Raw genomic sequence first — 19,621 nt, forward strand, 5'->3', positions numbered from 1 at the left:
AACGCTCTGCTGCAGGAGGGGTTCTGGAAATTAGGAGTCTGATCACACATTGTCACAAGCGCCGGCTGCGCGAGGAGAGGTGTGAGCTGACAATTCATCACCATAGCCATCACCTGATTTTCTGCCACCATGACATGATTTAACACCTTCGTTGCTGTGGGTGAAGGTCAAAATGGGGCCTTAGATGAAGCCTATGCCTGCAACCAAGGGACACATATCACATGCATTGGCCTATGTTCCGATGCACCGTGGCCATTACAAACAATACAGTCCCTTGATCAAGCACAAAGGTCTAAATGTGCGCCATTTGCATGTGCAGGGTGCAGGGCAGGTCACCATTACAGTGTTGGGCCTGCAAGGTGAACCCTGAGTGGACAGATACCCACTATGCCTCATGACATTTAAGAATCACTTTATTTTTTTTGAGCCAAGAGAGATACAAAAAAAAATCTCATCCGTGAATAAGGGGTTAAGAAAAAAACCCACTACTAATATAATCCAAATAAAACCTCAAAAACAGAAAAAGGAAAAGTGGAGTAATCGTCTATTCCAAATGTGTCTCTGCCCGGCTGGGGCTCTGCCAGGCTCAGAAGCCATAAATCCTGCCATGTGTCTGTATTAATTAAAGGGGAAGTCTATGACTTATTCGTCAGAGAAAGAAGCAGTTAAAAATAGCGTAATCCTCTCTGTCCTGGTGACTTGTTGGTGTCACTTTCAGGGGAAGCTGTGAAAGCGGATGATCAGCTGTGAAATGTTCTCTTCTCATCTCTGCGCCTGAAAAATGCTCATAAAATCCAGTGTGAAGTGACTAAAAAAACATCAGTTCTGACGTATGTTAATTTTTTTAGATATTATTTATGTTCCCAGAAAAGTGGGGTGATTTGTTTATTACGGTAATTTTCAATTATTTTCATTTTTTCTTTTCCTTAATTTTTCATTAGAACTTGAATCTGCTTACTGTGATACTGCACAGTGTATTGTGAGGTCACCAATCTCCATGAAGCCAGGAGACATGCTGACCAACATAGGTTTACTAACATGGCACACGTCGGGGTCTTCAGTAGGCCTTTGGCACCCTATTTCCAACCTCTGCTGTCATAATTGACAGTGGCATCTGTAAACAGGTAAGTGGATGCAACAGCGCATTATTAGCGCACTATTGTTCTGCTGTTGACTATTATCATCAGGGGTGTCTTGGACCTAATACCTCGACCAAAATTGTAAGTGTATGGCGTAGTACCAAAGACTCCTGGTGGGGCCAATACGATGATTCTTATTTTCTAAGAGAACAGTGATGGGTCCAATAGTACTGTGACTTTGACCTAACACTTCAACCAGAAGTGCGTCACAATGCTAATGGACCTCCTGCATCATTTCTGCTCTTGCTCTGCAGATTTGGTTAATCGGTTCTTCACTCGGTTCCCCACCCGGATATACAGTGCCTTGCGAAAGTATTCGGCCCCCTTGAACTTTTCAACCTTTTCGCACATATCATGTTTCAAACATAAAGATACCAAATGTAAATTTTTGGTGAAGAATCAACAACAAGTGGAACACAATTGTGAAGTAGAAGGAAATTTATTGGTTATTTTAAATTTTTGTGAAAATTCAAAAACTGAAAAGTGGGGCGTGCAATATTTTTCGGCCCCTTTAACTTAATACTTTGTTGCGCCCCCTTTTGCTGCGATTACAGCTGTAAGTCGCTTGGGGTATGTCTATCAGTTTTGTACATCGAGAGACTGAAATTCTTGCCCTTTCTTCCTTGGCAAACAGCTCAAGCTCAGTGAGGTTTGATGGAGATCGGTTGTGAACAGCAGTTTTCAGCTCTTTCCACAGATTCTCGATTGGATTGAGGTCTGGACTCTGACTTGGCCATTCTAACACCTGGATACTTTTATTTGTGAACCATTCCATTGTAGATTTTGCTTTATGTTTGGGATCATTGTCTTGTTGGAAGACAAATCTCCGTCCCAGTCTCAGGTCTTTTGCAGACTCCAACAGGTTTTCTTCATCAATGGTCCTGTATTTGGCTTCATCCATCTTCCCATCAATTTTAACCATCTTCCCTGTCCCTGCTGAAGAAAAGCAGGCCCAAACCATGATGCTGCCACCGCCATGTTTGACAGTGGGGATGGTGTGTTCAGGGTGATGAGCTGTGTTGCCTTTACTCCAAACATATCATTTGGCATTGTTGCTAAAAAGTTTGATTTTGGTTTCATCTGACCAGAGCACCTTCTTCCACATGTTTGGTTTGTCTCCCAGGTGGCTTGTTGCAAATGTTAAACGACACTTTTTATGGATATCTTTGAGAAATGGCTTTCTTCTTGCCACCCTTCCATAAAGGCCAGATTTGTGCAATGTACGACTGATTGTTGTCCTATGGACAGACTGTCCCACCTCAGCTGTAGTTCTCTGCAGTTCATCCAGAGTGATCATGGGTCTCTTGGCTGCATCTCTGATCAGTCTTTTGCTTGTTTGAGATGAAAGTTTAGAGGGACGGCCGGGTCTTGGTAGATTTGCAGTGGTATGATACTCCTTCCATTTCAATATGGTCGCTTGCACAGTGCTCCTTGGGATGTTTAAAGTTTTGGAAATCATTTTGTATCCAAATCCGGCTTTAAACTTCTCCACAACGGTATCACGGACCTGCCTGTTGTGTTTCTTGGTCTTGGCCCTGAGACTATCACAGAGCAGGTGCATGTATACAGAGACTAGATGACACACAGGTGGATTATATTTATCATCATTAGGCATTTAGGACAACATTGGATCATTCAGAGATCCACAATGAACTTCTGGAGTGAGTTTGCTGCACTGAAAGTAAAGAGGCCGAATAATATTGCACGCCCCACTTTTCAGTTTTTGAATTTCCACAAAAATTTAAAATAACCAATAAATTTCATTCAACTTCACAATCGTATTCCACTTGTTATTGATTCTTCACCAAAAACTTACATTAGGCATCTTTATGTTTGAAGCATGATATGTGGGAAAAGGTTGAAAAGTTCAAGGGGGGCCGAATACTTTCGCAAGGCACTGTAGTTACTTGGTTCTTTACTAAGTTCCCCATTCTGATCTGGTTACTTGGTGCTTCACTTGGATATGGCTACTCGGTTCTTCACCTAGATCTGGTTACTTGGTTCTTCACTCAGTTCCTCGTTCGGATCTGGCATACTCGGTTCCTCACTTGCATCTGATTACTCAGTCCTTCATTCTTATTGCAGTTACTCGGTTCTTTATTTGGACCTGATTACATGGTTCTTCAATTGGACCTGGTTACTCGGTTCTTCACTCGGACCTGGATACTTAGTTCTTCACTTGGATCTGGTTACTCGTTTTTTTCACTTGGATCTGGTTACTTGGTTTTTCACTCGGTTCCTCACTTGGATCTGGTTACTCAGTTCTTCATTAGGTTCCTCACTTGAATCTGGTAACTCGGTTCTTCGCCTAGATCTGGTTATTGGTTCTTCACTCGGACTCGGATCTGGTTACTCAGTTCTTCATTAGGTTCCTCACTTGAATCTGGTAACTCGGTTCTTTGCCTAGATCTGGTTATTGGTTCTTCACTCGGTCCCTCACTCAGATCTGGTTACTCTATTCTTCACCTCGATCTGGTTATCTGGTTACTTGGTTCTTCACTCGGTTTCTCACTCGGATCCGGTTCCTCGGTTCCTCACTTGCATCTGGTTATTCGCTTCTTCACTCGTATCGGGGTTACTCAGTTCTTCACTCGGATATGGTTACTTGGTTCTTCAGTTGCATCTGGTTACTTGGTTCTCCACTCGTATCAGGGTTACTCGGTTCTTCACTCAGATCTAGTTACTCAGTTCCTCACCTGCATCAAATGCAACAAATAGAATCCGAGCACTGTCCTTTTTTTCACAAACTCATTGACTTGACTAGGTTAGTGAAAAAAAAACAAAAACGGACAGTACGACTATAATGGATGTCTGAATGGGGCACAATGAGTAGGAAAGGCTCGGAAACCATCATCAATTAGAGTATTTTTTTTTGCACACAATATAAATGGATGGTACACCAATGCTAAAAAATGATACATGGACCAAAAAAGGATGAAAATTCAATTCTGCACAATGATGTTTTTTTACAAAAAAACCAACAAATTTCTGAATAAAGATTTCGATGTTAAAAAAGATAAAACATTAAAGAAATAAAAAGAAAAAAAAAAAGAGATGGAAACAAAATTGGTATTGCTGTGCCTGTGACGACCTTGTACAGTGTAAAATTGTAAGGCCATGTGCAGACGTAGTTTTTTGAGGACGTTTGCATCGAAAACTGCCTAAAAAAATAGCTAAAAAAAAGCTAGAAATACTCTTTTTGTTTGTTGCCCGTACGTTTGATCTTTTGAGGTTTTTTTTTATTATCTTCAGGTATCCACACACGCCAAGAGTATAAAAGAAATGAGCAGACAGTTCTTAAGGGGTTTTACACCACAAAAGGATAAAAACAGCTAAAATCGTGTCCTTTTGAGCAATCTGTAAGCGTTTCTGAGGTGTTTTATTCATTGCTTAATATATTTAAAAAACGAATGTGAAGAAATCACTGAAAAAAAAAAAAAAAAATCTTAAAGGGAACCTGTCACCACGTTTTTAGAAGATGGGATAAAAATAGCGTTAAATAGGGGCAGAGGTGGGCATTACATTAGTGTGTTTGTTATGCGTTTATTACCCACCTAAGTTGCCGAAATACCTTTGCAAAGTCTCCGTTTTCGCCTGTCAATCAGGCTGGTCTGGTCAAAAGGGCGTCTTGTCTTCCCCCAGATTTTGCGTAGTTTTCCGTTGGTGGCGTAGTGGTGTGCGCATGCTCAAGGTTCCGAATCCTCTGCCAGGGGATTTAAAAGAGCGCGCTGTTCGTTATTTCATTGGTGATCGGTGGGCGCGGCCATCTTCCTTTGGCCGCGCGTGCGCAGAAGCGGCGCTCTGCTGGCCGCGGCTTCAGGAAAATGGCCGCCGCGATATCCATCTGCACACGCGCGGCATCCCGCGGCCATTTTCCTGAAGCCGCGGCCAGCAGAGCGCCGCTTCTGCGCACGCGCGGCCAAAGGAAGATGGCCGCGCCCACCGATCACCAATGAAATAACGAACAGCGCGCTCTTTTAAATCCCATGGCAGAGGATTCGGGACCTTGGGCATGCGCACACCACTACGCCACCAACAGAAAACTACGCAAAATCTGGGGGAAGACAACACGCCCTTTTGACCAGACCAGCCTGATTGACAGGCGAAAACGGAGACTTTGCAAAGGTATTTCGGCAACTTAGGTGGGTAATAAACGCATAACAAACACACTAATGTAACGCCCACCTCTGCCCCTATTTAACGCTATTTTTATCCCATCTTCCAAAAACGTGGTGACAGGTTCCCTTTAAAAACCTCTACAGAAAACACCTCAGGAAAACATTAACATATGCTGCAGGACAAAAAATGGAGTCAAGGAAATATCACATAAAAGTAGCGTTTTTTGATGCGGCTTCAGTTTGAGAGACTTGTTGTTTTTGACCACCTAAAAAAAAAAATTTAAATAAAAACCCTTGTGTGGTTTTTTTTAAGACAAAACTAGTAAAACATGAAGAAATGTAATAAATTGTTTAAGGGTAAGACGTCACCTGTACTGCATGGAAAGTTACGTTTTTTTTACCTCACAATATACAAGCAGCACTCTTGCAGCAGGGGACACATTTGGGCCAGAAATGTGGTCAGCCATGTTCTCATGATTAGAGCAATTTATTTATATACAGAATTTATATATATTTATATATATAATTTATTAATATACACAGTTAAGTTTTACACAATAATCTCCATCATGGATGTGCCAGTGCTGCCACCTACAGGCACACCCAGGAGTCCTCGCAGCCCTTTTACTAGGCCTTGTTACTGTGTACACCGTCTCCATAGCGACCGCCTAGAAACCCGGAAGTGATGAAGGGAAATCTCGCGTGAGATTCTGTTGCCAGGAGACCGTGTTACTTTATAGCAGAGGGAAAGGAACGAGGACCAAAATGGTGAGTGGTGACCTGCAGAGCCCCTCTGTGTACATGTGGGGCTCCTCACTTCCATTTATACTCTAAAAAGCTAGGAATAGGTAGAAGCACGTTTGTCTAGGAAAGCTGACTGACAACCCGTATACCAATAGGTGGGACCGGTTGTCACCCAGCTTTCCCAGGAGAAGATAATGAAACCGTACAATGTATGATATTTTTATTTTCCGGTGTGTATGACTGTATCCGGGGCCTGTTTTCTGCGGTACGAGTTGGCGTTTCTATTGTTGCCATTTTGGGGTCCGTACGGCTGTATCCGGGGCTTGTTTTCTGCAGTACGAGTTGGCGTTTCTATTATTGCCATTTTGGGGTCCGTACGGCTGTATCCGGGGCCTGTTTTCTGCGATACGAGTTGGCGTTTCTATTGTTGCTATTTTGGGGTCTGTACGGCTGTATCCGGGGCCTGTTTTCTGCGGTACGAGTTGGCGTTTCTATTGTTGCCATTTTGGGGTCCGTACGGCTGTATCTGGGGCTTGTTTTCTGCGGTACAAGTTGGCTTTTCTATTGTTGCCATTTTGGGGTCCGTACGGCTGTATCTGGGGCTTGTTTTCTGCTGACGAGTTGGCGTTTCTATTATTGCCATTTTGGGGTCCGTACAGCTGTATCCGGTGCTTGTTTTCTGTGGTACGAGTTGGCGTTTCTATTATTGCCATTTTGGGGTCCGTACGGCTGTATCTGGGGCTTGTTTTCTGCTGACGAGTTGGCGTTTCTATTATTGCCATTTTGGGGTCCGTACGGCTGTATCCGGGGCCTGTTTTCTGCGGTACGAGTTGGCGTTTCTATTATTGCCATTTTGGGGTCCGTACGGCTGTATCGGGGGCTTGTTTTCTGCTGACGAGTTGGCGTTTCTATTATTGCCATTTTGGGGTCCGTACGGCTGTATCCGGGGCCTGTTTTCTGCGGTACGAGTTGGCGTTTCTATTATTGCCATTTTGGGGTCCGTACGGCTGTATCCGGGGCCTGTTTTCTGCGGTATGAGTTGGCGTTTCTATTATTGCCATTTTGGGGTCCGTACGGCTGTATCCGGGGCCTGTTTTCTGCGGTACGAGTTGGCGTTTCTATTATTGCCATTTTGGGGTCCGTACGGCTGTATCCGGGGCCTGTTTTCTGCGGTACGAGTTGGCGTTTCTATTATTGCCATTTTGGGGTCCGTACGGCAGTATCCGGGGCTTGTTTTCTGCGATACGAGTTGGCGTTTCTATTATTGCCATTTTGGGGTCCGTACGGCAGTATCTGGGGCTTGTTTTCTGCGATACGAGTTGGCGTTTCTATTGTTGCTATTTTGGGGTCTGTACGGCTGTATCTGGGGCTTGTTTTCTGCTGACGAGTTGGCGTTTCTATTATTGCCATTTTGGGGTCCGTACGGCTGTATCCGGGGCCTGTTTTCTGCGGTACGAGTTGGCGTTTCTATTATTGCCATTTTGGGGTCCGTACGGCTGTATCCGGGGCTTGTTTTCTGCGGTACGAGTTGGCGTTTCTATTGTTGCTATTTTGGGGTCTGTACGGCTGTATCCGGGGCCTGTTTTCTGCGGTACGAGTTGGCGTTTCTATTATTGCCATTTTGGGGTCCGTACGGCAGTATCCGATGCTTGTTTTCTGCGGTACGAGTTGGCATTTCTATTATTGCCATTTTGGGGTCCGTACGGCTGTATCCGGGGCTTGTTTTCTGCGGTACAAGTTGGCTTTTCTATTGTTGCCATTTTGGGGTCTGTACGGCTGTATCCGGGGCTTGTTTTCTGCGATACGAGTTGGCGGTTCTATTGTTGCCATTTTCGGGTCCGTACGGCTGTATCCGGGGCTTGTTTTCTGCGGTATGAGTTGGCGTTTCTATTGTTGCCATTTTGGGGTCCGTACGGCTGTATCCGGGGCTTGTTTTCTGCGGTACGAGTTGGTGTTTCTATTGTTGCCATTTTGGGATCCGTACGGCTGTATCTGTGGCTTGTTTTCTGCGGTACGAGATGGAGTTTCTGTCGTTGCCATTTTGGGGTCTGTACGGCTGTATCGGGAGCTTATTTTCTGCGGTGCGAGATGGCGTTTCTATCGTTGCCATTTTGGGGTCTGTACGGCTGTATCTGGGGCTTGTTTTCTGTGGTACGAGATGGAGTTTCTGTCGTTGCCATCTTGGGGTCCATACGGCTGTATCGGGGGCTTGTTTTCTGTGGTACGAGTTGGCGTTTCTATCGTTACCATTTTGGGGTCCATACGGCTGTATCCGGTGCTTGTTTTCTGCAGTACAAGTTGTCATTTCTATTGTTGCCATTTTGGGGTCTGTATGGCTGTATCCGGTGCTTGTTTTCTGTGATACGAGTTGGCGTTTCTATTGTTGCCATTTTCGGGTCTGTACGGCTGTATCCGGGGTTTGTTTTCTGCGGTACGAGTTGGCGTTTCTATTGTTGCCATTTTGGGGTCCGTACGGCTGTATCGGGGGCTTGTTTTCTGCGGTACGAGTTGGCATTTCTATTGTTGCCATTTTGGGGTCCGTACGGCTGTATCCGGGGCTTGTTTTCTGTGGTACAAGTTGGCGTTTCTATTGTTGCCATTTTGGGGTCTGTACGGCTGTATCCGGGCTTGTTTTCTGCGATACGAGTTGGCGTTTCTATCGTTACCATTTTGGAGTCCGTACGGCTGTATCCGGTGCTTGTTTTCTGCAGTACAAGTTGGCGTTTCTATTGTTGCCATTTTGGGGTCCGTACGGCTGTATCCGGGGTTTGTTTTCTGCGTTACGATTTGGCGTTTCTATTGTTGCCATTTTGGGGTCCGTACGGCTGTATCGGGGCTTGTTTTCTGCGATACGAGTTGGCGTTTCTATCGTTACCATTTTTGGGGTCCATACGGCTGTATCTGGGGCTTGTTTTCTGCTGACGAGTTGGCGTTTCTATTATTGCCATTTTGGGGTCCGTACGGCAGTATCCGATGCTTGTTTTCTGCGGTACGAGTTGGCATTTCTATTATTGCCATTTTGGGGTCCGTACGGCTGTATCCGGGGCTTGTTTTCTGCGGTACAAGTTGGCTTTTCTATTGTTGCCATTTTGGGGTCTGTACGGCTGTATCCGGGGCTTGTTTTCTGCGATACGAGTTGGCGGTTCTATTGTTGCCATTTTCGGGTCCGTACGGCTGTATCCGGGGCTTGTTTTCTGCGGTATGAGTTGGCGTTTCTATTGTTGCCATTTTGGGGTCCGTACGGCTGTATCCGGGGCTTGTTTTCTGCGGTACGAGTTGGTGTTTCTATTGTTGCCATTTTGGGATCCGTACGGCTGTATCTGTGGCTTGTTTTCTGCGGTACGAGATGGAGTTTCTGTCGTTGCCATTTTGGGGTCTGTACGGCTGTATCGGGAGCTTATTTTCTGCGGTGCGAGATGGCGTTTCTATCGTTGCCATTTTGGGGTCTGTACGGCTGTATCTGGGGCTTGTTTTCTGTGGTACGAGATGGAGTTTCTGTCGTTGCCATCTTGGGGTCCATACGGCTGTATCGGGGGCTTGTTTTCTGTGGTACGAGTTGGCGTTTCTATCGTTACCATTTTGGGGTCCATACGGCTGTATCCGGTGCTTGTTTTCTGCAGTACAAGTTGTCATTTCTATTGTTGCCATTTTGGGGTCTGTATGGCTGTATCCGGTGCTTGTTTTCTGTGATACGAGTTGGCGTTTCTATTGTTGCCATTTTCGGGTCTGTACGGCTGTATCCGGGGTTTGTTTTCTGCGGTACGAGTTGGCGTTTCTATTGTTGCCATTTTGGGGTCCGTACGGCTGTATCGGGGGCTTGTTTTCTGCGGTACGAGTTGGCATTTCTATTGTTGCCATTTTGGGGTCCGTACGGCTGTATCCGGGGCTTGTTTTCTGTGGTACAAGTTGGCGTTTCTATTGTTGCCATTTTGGGGTCTGTACGGCTGTATCCGGGCTTGTTTTCTGCGATACGAGTTGGCGTTTCTATCGTTACCATTTTGGAGTCCGTACGGCTGTATCCGGTGCTTGTTTTCTGCAGTACAAGTTGGCGTTTCTATTGTTGCCATTTTGGGGTCCGTACGGCTGTATCCGGGGTTTGTTTTCTGCGTTACGATTTGGCGTTTCTATTGTTGCCATTTTGGGGTCCGTACGGCTGTATCGGGGCTTGTTTTCTGCGATACGAGTTGGCGTTTCTATCGTTACCATTTTTGGGGTCCATACGGCTGTATCTGGGGCTTGTTTTCTGCTGACGAGTTGGCGTTTCTATTGTTGCCATTTTGGGGTCCGTACGGCTGTATCCGGGGCTTGTTTTCTGCGCTATGAGTTGGTGTTTCTATTGTTGCTATTTTGGGGTCCGTACGGCTGTATCTGGGGCTTATTTTCTGTGGTACGAGTTGGCGTTTCTATTGTTGCCATTTTGGGGTCCGTACGGCTGTATCCGGGGCTTGTTTTCTGCGGTATGAGTTGGTGTTTCTATTGTTGCTATTTTGGGGTCCGTACGGCTGTATCCGGGGGCCTGTTTTCTGCGGTACGAGTTGGCGTTTCTATTGTTGCTATTTTGGGGTCTGTACGGCTGTATCCGGGGCCTGTTTTCTGCGGTACGAGTTGGCGTTTCTATTATTGCCATTTTGGGGTCTGTACGGCTGTATCCGGGGCCTGTTTTCTGCGGTACGAGTTGGCGTTTCTATTATTGCCATTTTGGGGTCTGTACGGCTGTATCCGGGGCCTGTTTTCTGCGGTACGAGTTGGCGTTTCTGTTGTTGCCATTTTGGGATCCGTACGGCTGTATCCGGGGTTTGTTTTCTGCGGTGCGAGATGGCGTTTCTATTGTTGCCATTTTGGGGTCCGTACGGGTGTATCCGGGGCTTGTTTTCTGCGGTATGAGTTGGCGTTTCTATTATTGCCATTTTGGGGTCCGTACGGCAGTATCCGGGGCTTGTTTTCTGCGGTAAGAGTTGGCGTTTCTATTTCCATTTTGGGGTCTGTACGGCTGTATTGGGGCTTGTTTTCTGCGGTATGAGTTGGCGTTTCTATTATTGCCATTTTGGGGTCCGTACGGCTGTATCTGGGGCTTGTTTTCTGCGGTACGAGTTGGCGTTTCTATTATTGCCATTTTGGGGTCCGTACGGCAGTATCCGATGCTTGTTTTCTGCGGTACGAGTTGGCATTTCTATTATTGCCATTTTGGGGTCCGTACGGCTGTATCCGGGGCTTGTTTTCTGCGGTACAAGTTGGCTTTTCTATTGTTGCCATTTTCGGGTCCGTACGGCTTTATCCGGGGCTTGTTTTCTGCGGTACGAGTTGGCGGTTCTATTGTTGCCATTTTCGGGTCCGTACGGCTGTATTGGGGGCTTGTTTTCTGCGGTATGAGTTGGCGTTTCTATTGTTGCCATTTTGGGGTCTGTACGGCTGTTTCCGGGGCTTGTTTTCTGCGGTACGAGTTGGTGTTTCTATTGTTGCCATTTTGGGATCCGTACGGCTGTATCGGGAGCTTGTTTTCTGCGGTGCGAGATGGCGTTTCTATTGTTGCCATTTTGGGGTCCATTCGGCTGTATCGGGGGCTTGTTTTCTGCGGTACGAGATGGAGTTTCTGTCGTTGCCATTTTGGGGTCCGTACGGCTGTATCCAGGCTTGTTTTCTGTGTTACGGCTTGGCGTTTCTATTGTTGCCAATTTGGGGTGTGTACGGCTGTATCGGGAGCTTGTTTTCTGCGGTGCGAGATGGCGTTTCTATTGTTGCCATTTTGGGGTCCATACGGCTGTATCGGGGGCTTGTTTTCTGCGGTACGAGATGGAGTTTCTGTCGTTGCCATTTTGGGGTCTGTACGGCTGTATCTGGGGCTTGTTTTCTGCGGTACGAGATGAAGTTACTGTCGTTGCCATCTTGGGGTCCATACGGCTGTATCTGGGGCTTGTTTTCTGCGGTATGAGTTTGTGTTTCTATTGTTGCCATTTTGGGGTCTGTACGGCTGTATCCGGTGCTTGTTTTCTGCGGTACGAGTTGGCGTTTCTATTGTTGCCATTTTGGGGTCCGTACGGCTGTATCGGGGGCTTGTTTTCTGCGGTACGAGTTGGCATTTCTATTGTTGCCATTTTGGGGTCCGTACGGCTGTATCCGGGGCTTGTTTTCTGTGGTACAAGTTGGCGTTTCTATTGTTGCCATTTTGGGGTCCGTACAGCTGTATCCGGGGCCTGTTTTCTTTGGTACGAGTTGGTGTTTCTATTGTTGCCATTTTGGGGTCCGTACAGCTGTATCCGGGGCCTGTTTTCTTTGGTACGAGTTGGCGTTTCTATCGTTACCATTTTTGGGGTCCATACGGCTGTATCTGGGGCTTGTTTTCTGCTGACGAGTTGGCGTTTCTATTGTTGCCATTTTGGGGTCCGTGCGGCTGTATCTGGGGCTTGTTTTCTGCGGTACGAGTTGGCATTTCTATTGTTGCTATTTTTGGGTCCGTACAGCTGTATCTGGGGCTTGTTTTCTGCGGTATGAGTTGGTGTTTCTATTGTTGCTATTTTGGGGTCCGTACGGCTATATCCGGGGCTTGTTTTCTGCGGTACGAGTTGGCGTTTCTATTATTGCCATTTTGGGGTCCGTACGGCTGTATCCGGGGCTTGTTTTCTGCGGTACGAGTTGGCGTTTCTATTATTGCCATTTTGGGGTCCGTACGGCTGTATCCGGGGCTTGTTTTCTGCGGTATGAGTTGGTGTTTCTATTGTTGCTATTTTGGGGTCCGTACGGCTGTATCCGGGGCCTGTTTTCTGCGGTACGAGTTGGCGTTTCTATTATTGCCATTTTGGGGTCCGTATGGCTGTATCCGGGGCTTGTTTTCTGCGCTATGAGTTGGTGTTTCTATTGTTGCTATTTTGGGGTCCGTACGGCTGTATCTGGGGCTTATTTTCTGTGGTACGAGTTGGCGTTTCTATTGTTGCCATTTTGGGGTCTGTACGGCTGTATCTGGGGCTTGTTTTCTGCTGACGAGTTGGCGTTTCTATTATTGCCATTTTGGGGTCCGTACGGCTGTATCTGGGGCTTGTTTTTTGCGGTACGAGTTGGCGTTTCTATTGTTGCCATTTTTGGGTCCGTACGGCTGTATCCGGGGCTTGTTTTCTGCGGTATGAGTTGGTGTTTCTATTGTTGCTATTTTGGGGTCCGTACGGCTGTATCCGGGGCCTGTTTTCTGCGGTACGAGTTGGCTTTTCTATTGTTGCTATTTTGGGGTCCGTACGGCTGTATCCGGGGCTTGTTTTCTGCGGTACGAGTTGGCGTTTCTATTATTGCCATTTTCGGGTCCGTACGGCTGTATCCGGGGCTTGTTTTCTGCGGTACGAGTTGGCGGTTCTATTGTTGCCATTTTCCGGTCCGTACGGCTGTATTGGGGGCTTGTTTTCTGCGGTATGAGTTGGCGTTTCTATTGTTGCCATTTTGGGGTCTGTACGGCTGTCTGTTTTCTGCAGTACGAGTTTTTACGAGCTTGTTTTCTGCGGTACGAGTTGGTGTTTCTATTGTTGCCATTTTGGGATCCGTACGGCTGTATCGGGGGATTGTTTTCTGCGGTGCGAGATGGCGTTTCTATTGTTGCTATTTTGGGGTCCGTACGGCTGTATCGGGGGCTTTTTTTCTGCTGTACAAGTTGGCGTTTCTATTGTTGCCATTTTGGGGTCCGTACCGCTGTATCGGGGGCTTGTTTTCTGTGGTACGAGTTGATGTTTCTATTGTTGCCATTTTGGGGTCCGTACGGCTGTATCCAGGCTTGTTTTCTGTGTTACGACTTGGCGTTTCTATTGTTGCCATTTTGGGGTCTGTACGGCTGTATCGGGAGCTTGTTTTCTGCGGTGCGAGATGGCGTTTCTATTGTTGCCATTTTGGGGTCCATACGGCTGTATCGGGGGCTTGTTTTCTGCGGTACGAGATGGAGTTTCTGTCGTTGCCATTTTGGGGTCCGTACGGCTGTATCTGTGGCTTGTTTTCTGCGGTACGAGATGGAGTTTCTGTCGTTGCCATTTTGGGGTCTGTACGGCTGTATCGGGAGCTTGTTTTCTGCGGTGCGAGATGGCGTTTCTATCGTTGCCATTTTGGGGTCCGTACGGCTGTATTGGGGGCTTGTTTTCTGTGTTACGAGTTGGCGTTTCTATCGTTACCATTTTGGGGTCCGTACGGCTGTATCCGGTGCTTGTTTTCTGCAGTACGAGTTGGCGTTTCTATTGTTGCCATTTTGGGGTCCGTACGGCTGTAATCCGGTGCTTGTTTTCTGCAGTACGAGTTGGCGTTTCTATTGTTGCCATTTTGGGGTCCGTACGGCTGTATCCGGTGCTTGTTTTCTGTGGTAGGAGTTGGTGTTTCTATTGTTACCATTTTGGGGTCCGTACGGCTGTATCTGGGGCTTATTTTCTGTGGTACGAGTTGGCGTTTCTATTGTTGCCATTTTGGGGTCTGTACGGCTGTATCCGGGGTTTGTTTTCTGCAGTACAAGTTGACGTTTCTATTGTTGCCATTTTGGGGTCTGTACAGCTGTATCGGGGGCTTGTTTTCTGTGGTACGAGTTGATGTTTCTGTTGTTGCCATTTTGGGGTCCGTACGGCTGTATCCAGGCTTGTTTTCTGTGTTACGACTTGGCGTTTCTATTGTTGCCATTTTGGGGTCTGTACGGCTGTATCGGGAGCTTGTTTTCTGCGGTGCGAGATGGCGTTTCTATTGTTGCCATTTTGGGGTCCATACGGCTGTATCGGGGGCTTGTTTTCTGCGGTACGAGATGGAGTTTCTGTCGTTGCCATTTTGGGGTCCGTACGTCTGTATCTGTGGCTTGTTTTCTGCGGTGCGAGATGGCGTTTCTATCGTTGCCATTTTGGGGTCTGTACGGCTGTATCTGGGGCTTGTTTTCTGTGGTACGAGATGGAGTTTCTGTCGTTGCCATCTTGGGGTCCATACGGCTGTATCGGGGGCTTGTTTTCTGTGGTACGAGTTGGCGTTTCTATCGTTACCATTTTGGGGTCCATACGGCTGTATCCGGTGCTTGTTTTCTGCAGTACAAGTTGTCATTTCTATTGTTGCCATTTTGGGGTCTGTACGGCTGTATCCGGTGCTTGTTTTCTGTGATACGAGTTGGCGTTTCTATTGTTGCCATTTTCGGGTCTGTACGGCTGTATCCGGGGTTTGTTTTCTGCGGTACGAGTTGGCGTTTCTATTGTTGCCATTTTGGGGTCTGTACGGCTGTATCCGGGCTTGTTTTCTGCGATACGAGTTGGCGTTTCTATCGTTACCATTTTGGAGTCCGTACGGCTGTATCCGGTGCTTGTTTTCTGCAGTACAAGTTGGCGTTTCTATTGTTGCCATTTTGGGGTCCGTACGGCTGTATCCGGTGCTTGTTTTCTGTGGTACGAGTTGGTGTTTCTATTGTTACCATTTTGGGGTCCGTACGGCTGTATCTGGGGCTTATTTTCTGTGGTACGAGTTGGTGTTTCTATTGTTGCCATTTTGGGGTCCGTACGGCTGTATCCGGGGTTTGTTTTCTGCGTTACGATTTGGCGTTTCTATTGTTGCCATTTTGGGGTCCGTACGGCTGTATCCGGGGCTTGTTTTCTGCGGTACGAGTTGGCGTTTCTATTGTTGCCATTTTTGGGTCCGTACGGCTGTATCCGGGGCTTGTTTTCTGCGGTACGAGTTGGCGTTTCTATTGTTGCTATTTTGGGGTCTGTACGGCTGTATCCGGGGCTTGTTTTCTGCGGTACGAGTTGGCGTTTCTATTGTTGCTATTTTGGGGTCTGTACGGCTGTATCCGGGGCCTGTTTTCTGCGGTACGAGTTGGCGTTTCTATTATTGCCATTTTGGGGTCCGTACGGCTGTATCCGGGGCTTGTTTTCTGCGCTATGAGTTGGTGTTTCTATTGTTGCTATTTTGGGGTCCGTACGGCTGTATCTGGGGCTTATTTTCTGTGGTACGAGTTGGCGTTTCTATTGTTGCCATTTTGGGGTCCGTACGGCTGTATCTGGCGCTTGTTTTCTGCGGTACGAGTTGGCGTTTCTATTGTTGCCATTTTTGGGTCCGTACGGCTGTATCTGGGGCTTGTTTTCTGCGGTATGAGTTGGTGTTTCTATTGTTGCTATTTTAAGGTCCGTACGGCTGTATCCGGGGCCTGTTTTCTGCGGTACGAGTTGGCGTTTCTATTTTTGCTATTTTGGGGTCCGTACGGCTGTATCCGGGGCTTGTTTTCTGCGGTACGATTTGGCGTTTCTATTATTGCCATTTTGGGGTCCGTACGGCTGTATCCGGGGCTTGTTTTCTGCGGTATGAGTTGGTGTTTCTATTGTTGCTATTTTGGGGTCCGTACGGCTGTATCCGGGGCCTGTTTTCTGCGGTACGAGTTGGCGTTTCTATTGTTGCCATTTTGGGATCCGTACGCCAGTATCCGGGGCTTGTTTTCTGCGGTAAGAGTTGGCGTTTCTATTATTGCCATTTAGGGGTCCGTACGGCAGTATCCGATGCTTGTTTTCTGCGGTACGAGTTGGCGTTTCTACTATTGCCATTTTGGGGTCTGTACGGCAGTATCCGATGCTTGTTTTCTGCGGTACGAGTTGGCATTTCTATTATTGCTATTTTGGGGTCCGTACGGCTGTATCCGGGGCTTGTTTTCTGCGGTACGAGTTGGCGGTTCTATTGTTGCCATTTTGGGGTCCGTACGGCTGTATTGGGGGCTTGTTTTCTGCGGTATGAGTTGGCGTTTCTATTGTTGCCATTTTGGGGTCTGTACGGCTGTATCCGGGGCTTGTTTTCTGTGGTACGAGTTGATGTTTCTATTGTTGCCATTTTGGGGTCCGTACGGCCATATCCAGGCTTGTTTTCTGTGTTACGACTTGGCGTTTCTATTGTTGCCATTTTGGGGTCTGTACGGCTGTATTGGGAGCTTGTTTTCTGCGGTACGAGTTGGCATTTCTATTATTGCCATTTTGGGGTCTGTACGGCTGTATCGGGAGCTTGTTTTCTGCGGTGCGAGATGGCGTTTCTATCGTTGCCATTTTGGGGTCCGTACGGCTGTATTGGGGGCTTGTTTTCTGCGGTACGAGATGGAGTTTCTGTCGTTGCCATTTTGGGGTCTGTACGGCTGTATCTGGGGCTTGTTTTCTGCGGTACGAGATGGAGTTTCTGTCGTTGCCATCTTGGGGTCCATACGGCTGTATCTGGGGCTTGTTTTCTGCGGTATGAGTTGGTGTTTCTATTGTTGCCATTTTGGGGTCCGTACGGCTGTATCGGGGGCTTGTTTTCTGTGGTACGAGTTGGCGTTTCTATCGTTACCATTTTGGGGTCCATACGGCTGTGTCCGGTGCTTGTTTTCTGCAGTACAAGTTGGCATTTCTATTGTTGCCATTTTGGGGTCTGTACGGCTGTATCCGGTGCTTTTTTTCTGTGATACGATTTGGCGTTTCTATTGTTGCCATTTTCGGGTCTGTACGGCTGTATCCGGGGTTTGTTTTCTGCGGTACGAGTTGGCGTTTCTATTGTTGCCATTTTGGGGTCCGTACGGCTGTATCGGGGGCTTGTTTTCTGCGGTACGAGTTGGCATTTCTATTGTTGCCATTTTGGGTTCCGTACGGCTGTATCCGGGGCTTGTTTTCTGTGGTACAAGTTGGCGTTTCTATTGTTGCCATTTTGGGGTCTGTACGGCTGTATCCGGGCTTGTTTTCTGCGATACTAGTTGGTGTTTCTATCGTTACCATTTTGGAGTCCGTACGGCTGTATATCCGGTGCTTGTTTTCTGCAGTACGAGTTGGCGTTTCTATTGTTGCCATTTTGGGGTCCGTACGGCTGTATCCGGTGCTTGTTTTCTGCAGTACGAGTTGGCGTTTCTATTGTTGCCATTTTGGGGTCCGTACGGCTGTATCTGGGGCTTATTTTCTGTGGTACGAGTTGGCGTTTCTATTGCTGCCATTTTGGGGTCTGTACGGCTGTATCCGGGGTTTGTTTTCTGCAGTACAAGTTGACGTTTCTATTGTTGCCATTTTGGGGTCTGTACAGCTGTATCCGGGGCCTGTTTTCTTTGGTACGAGTTGGCGATTCTATTGTTGCCATTTTGGGGTCTGTACGGCTGTATTGGGAGCTTGTTTTCTGCGGTACGAGTTGGCATTTCTATTATTGCCATTTTGGGGTCTGTACGGCTGTATCTGGGGCTTGTTTTCTGCGGTACGAGATGGAGTTTCTGTCGTTGCCATCTTGGGGTCCATACGGCTGTATCTGGGGCTTGTTTTCTGTGGTACGAGTTGGCGTTTCTATCGTTACCATTTTGGGGTCCATACGGCTGTATCCGGGGCTTGTTTTCTGCGGTACGAGTTGGCATTTCTATTATTGCCATTTTGGGGTCCGTACGGCTGTATCCGGGGCTTCTTTTCTGCGGTACGAGTTGGCGTTTCTATTATTGCCATTTTGGGGTCGGTACGGCTGTATCCGGGGCTTCTTTTCTGCGGTACGAGTTGGCGTTTCTATTATTGCCATTTTGGAGTCCGTACGGCTGTATCCGGGGCTTGTTTTCTGCGGTATGAGTTGGTGTTTCTATTGTTGCTATTTTGGGGTCCGTACGGCTGTATCCGGGGCCTGTTTTCTGCGGTACGAGTTGGCGTTTCTATTGTTGCTATTTTGGGGTCTGTACGGCTGTATCCGGGGCCTGTTTTCTGCGGTACGAGTTGGCGTTTCTATTATTGCCATTTTGGGGTCCGTACGGCTGTATCCGGGGCTTGTTTTCTGCGGTATGAGTTGGTGTTTCTATTGTTGCTATTTTGGGGTCTGTACGGCTGTATCCGGGGCCTGTTTTCTGCGGTACGAGTTGGCGTTTCTATTGTTGCTATTTTGGGGTCTGTACGGCTGTATCCGGGGCCTGTTTTCTGCAGTACGAGTTGGCGTTTCTATTATTGCCATTTTGGGGTCTGTATGGCTGTATCCGAGGCCTGTTTTCTGCGGTACGAGTTGGCGTTTCTATTATTGCCATGTTGGGATCTGTACGGCTGTATCCGGGCTTGTTTTCTGCGATACTAGTTGGCGTTTCTATCGTTACCATTTTGGAGTCCGTACGGCTGTATCCGGTGCTTGTTTTCTGCAGTACGAGTTGGCGTTTCTATTGTTGCCATTTTGGGGTCCGTACGGCTGTATCCGGTGCTTGTTTTCTGCAGTACGAGTTGGCGTTTCTATTGTTGCCATTTTGGGGTCTGTACGGCTGTATCCGGGGTTTGTTTTCTGCAGTACAAGTTGACGTTTCTATTGTTGCCATTTTGGGGTCTGTACAGCTGTATCCGGGGCCTGTTTTCTTTGGTACGAGTTGGTGTTTCTATTGTTGCCATTTTGGGGTCCGTACGGCTGTATCCGGGGCTTGTTTTCTGCGGTACAAGTTGGCTTTTCTATTGTTGCCATTTTCGGGTCCGTACGGCTGCATCCGGGGCTTGTTTTCTGCGGTACGAGTTGGCGTTTCTATTGTTGCCATTTTGGGGTCCGTACGGCTGTATCCGGGGCTTGTTTTCTGCGGTACGAGTTGGTGTTTCTATTGTTGCCATTTTGGGATCCGTACGGCTGTATCGGGAGCTTGTTTTCTGCGGTGCGAGATGGCGTTTCTATTGTTGCCATTTTGGGGTCCGTACGGCTGTA

The 19,621-nt window shown here is 47.3% G+C and overlaps 1 protein-coding gene across 2 annotated transcripts in view; it reads left to right on the forward strand.

Moving 5' to 3' along the window:
- Positions 1–5,931: 5,931 nt before the first annotated feature.
- Positions 5,932–19,621, forward strand: part of DRC4 (dynein regulatory complex subunit 4) — an 84,548-nt gene continuing 70,858 nt past the window's right edge. For both annotated transcript variants that reach the window (XR_013221671.1, XM_077288475.1), the window contains exon 1: positions 5,932–6,025. Coding sequence is in view for 1 of the 2 variants with exons in the window: in XM_077288475.1 (XP_077144590.1) it covers positions 6,023–6,025 (3 nt within the window). In the remaining variant the exon portion in view is untranslated. The remainder of the gene's footprint in view (positions 6,026–19,621) is intronic.

This window comes from Ranitomeya variabilis, chromosome 2 (assembly GCF_051348905.1).
Source record: "Ranitomeya variabilis isolate aRanVar5 chromosome 2, aRanVar5.hap1, whole genome shotgun sequence".
Classification (NCBI taxonomy): domain Eukaryota; kingdom Metazoa; phylum Chordata; class Amphibia; order Anura; family Dendrobatidae; genus Ranitomeya; species Ranitomeya variabilis.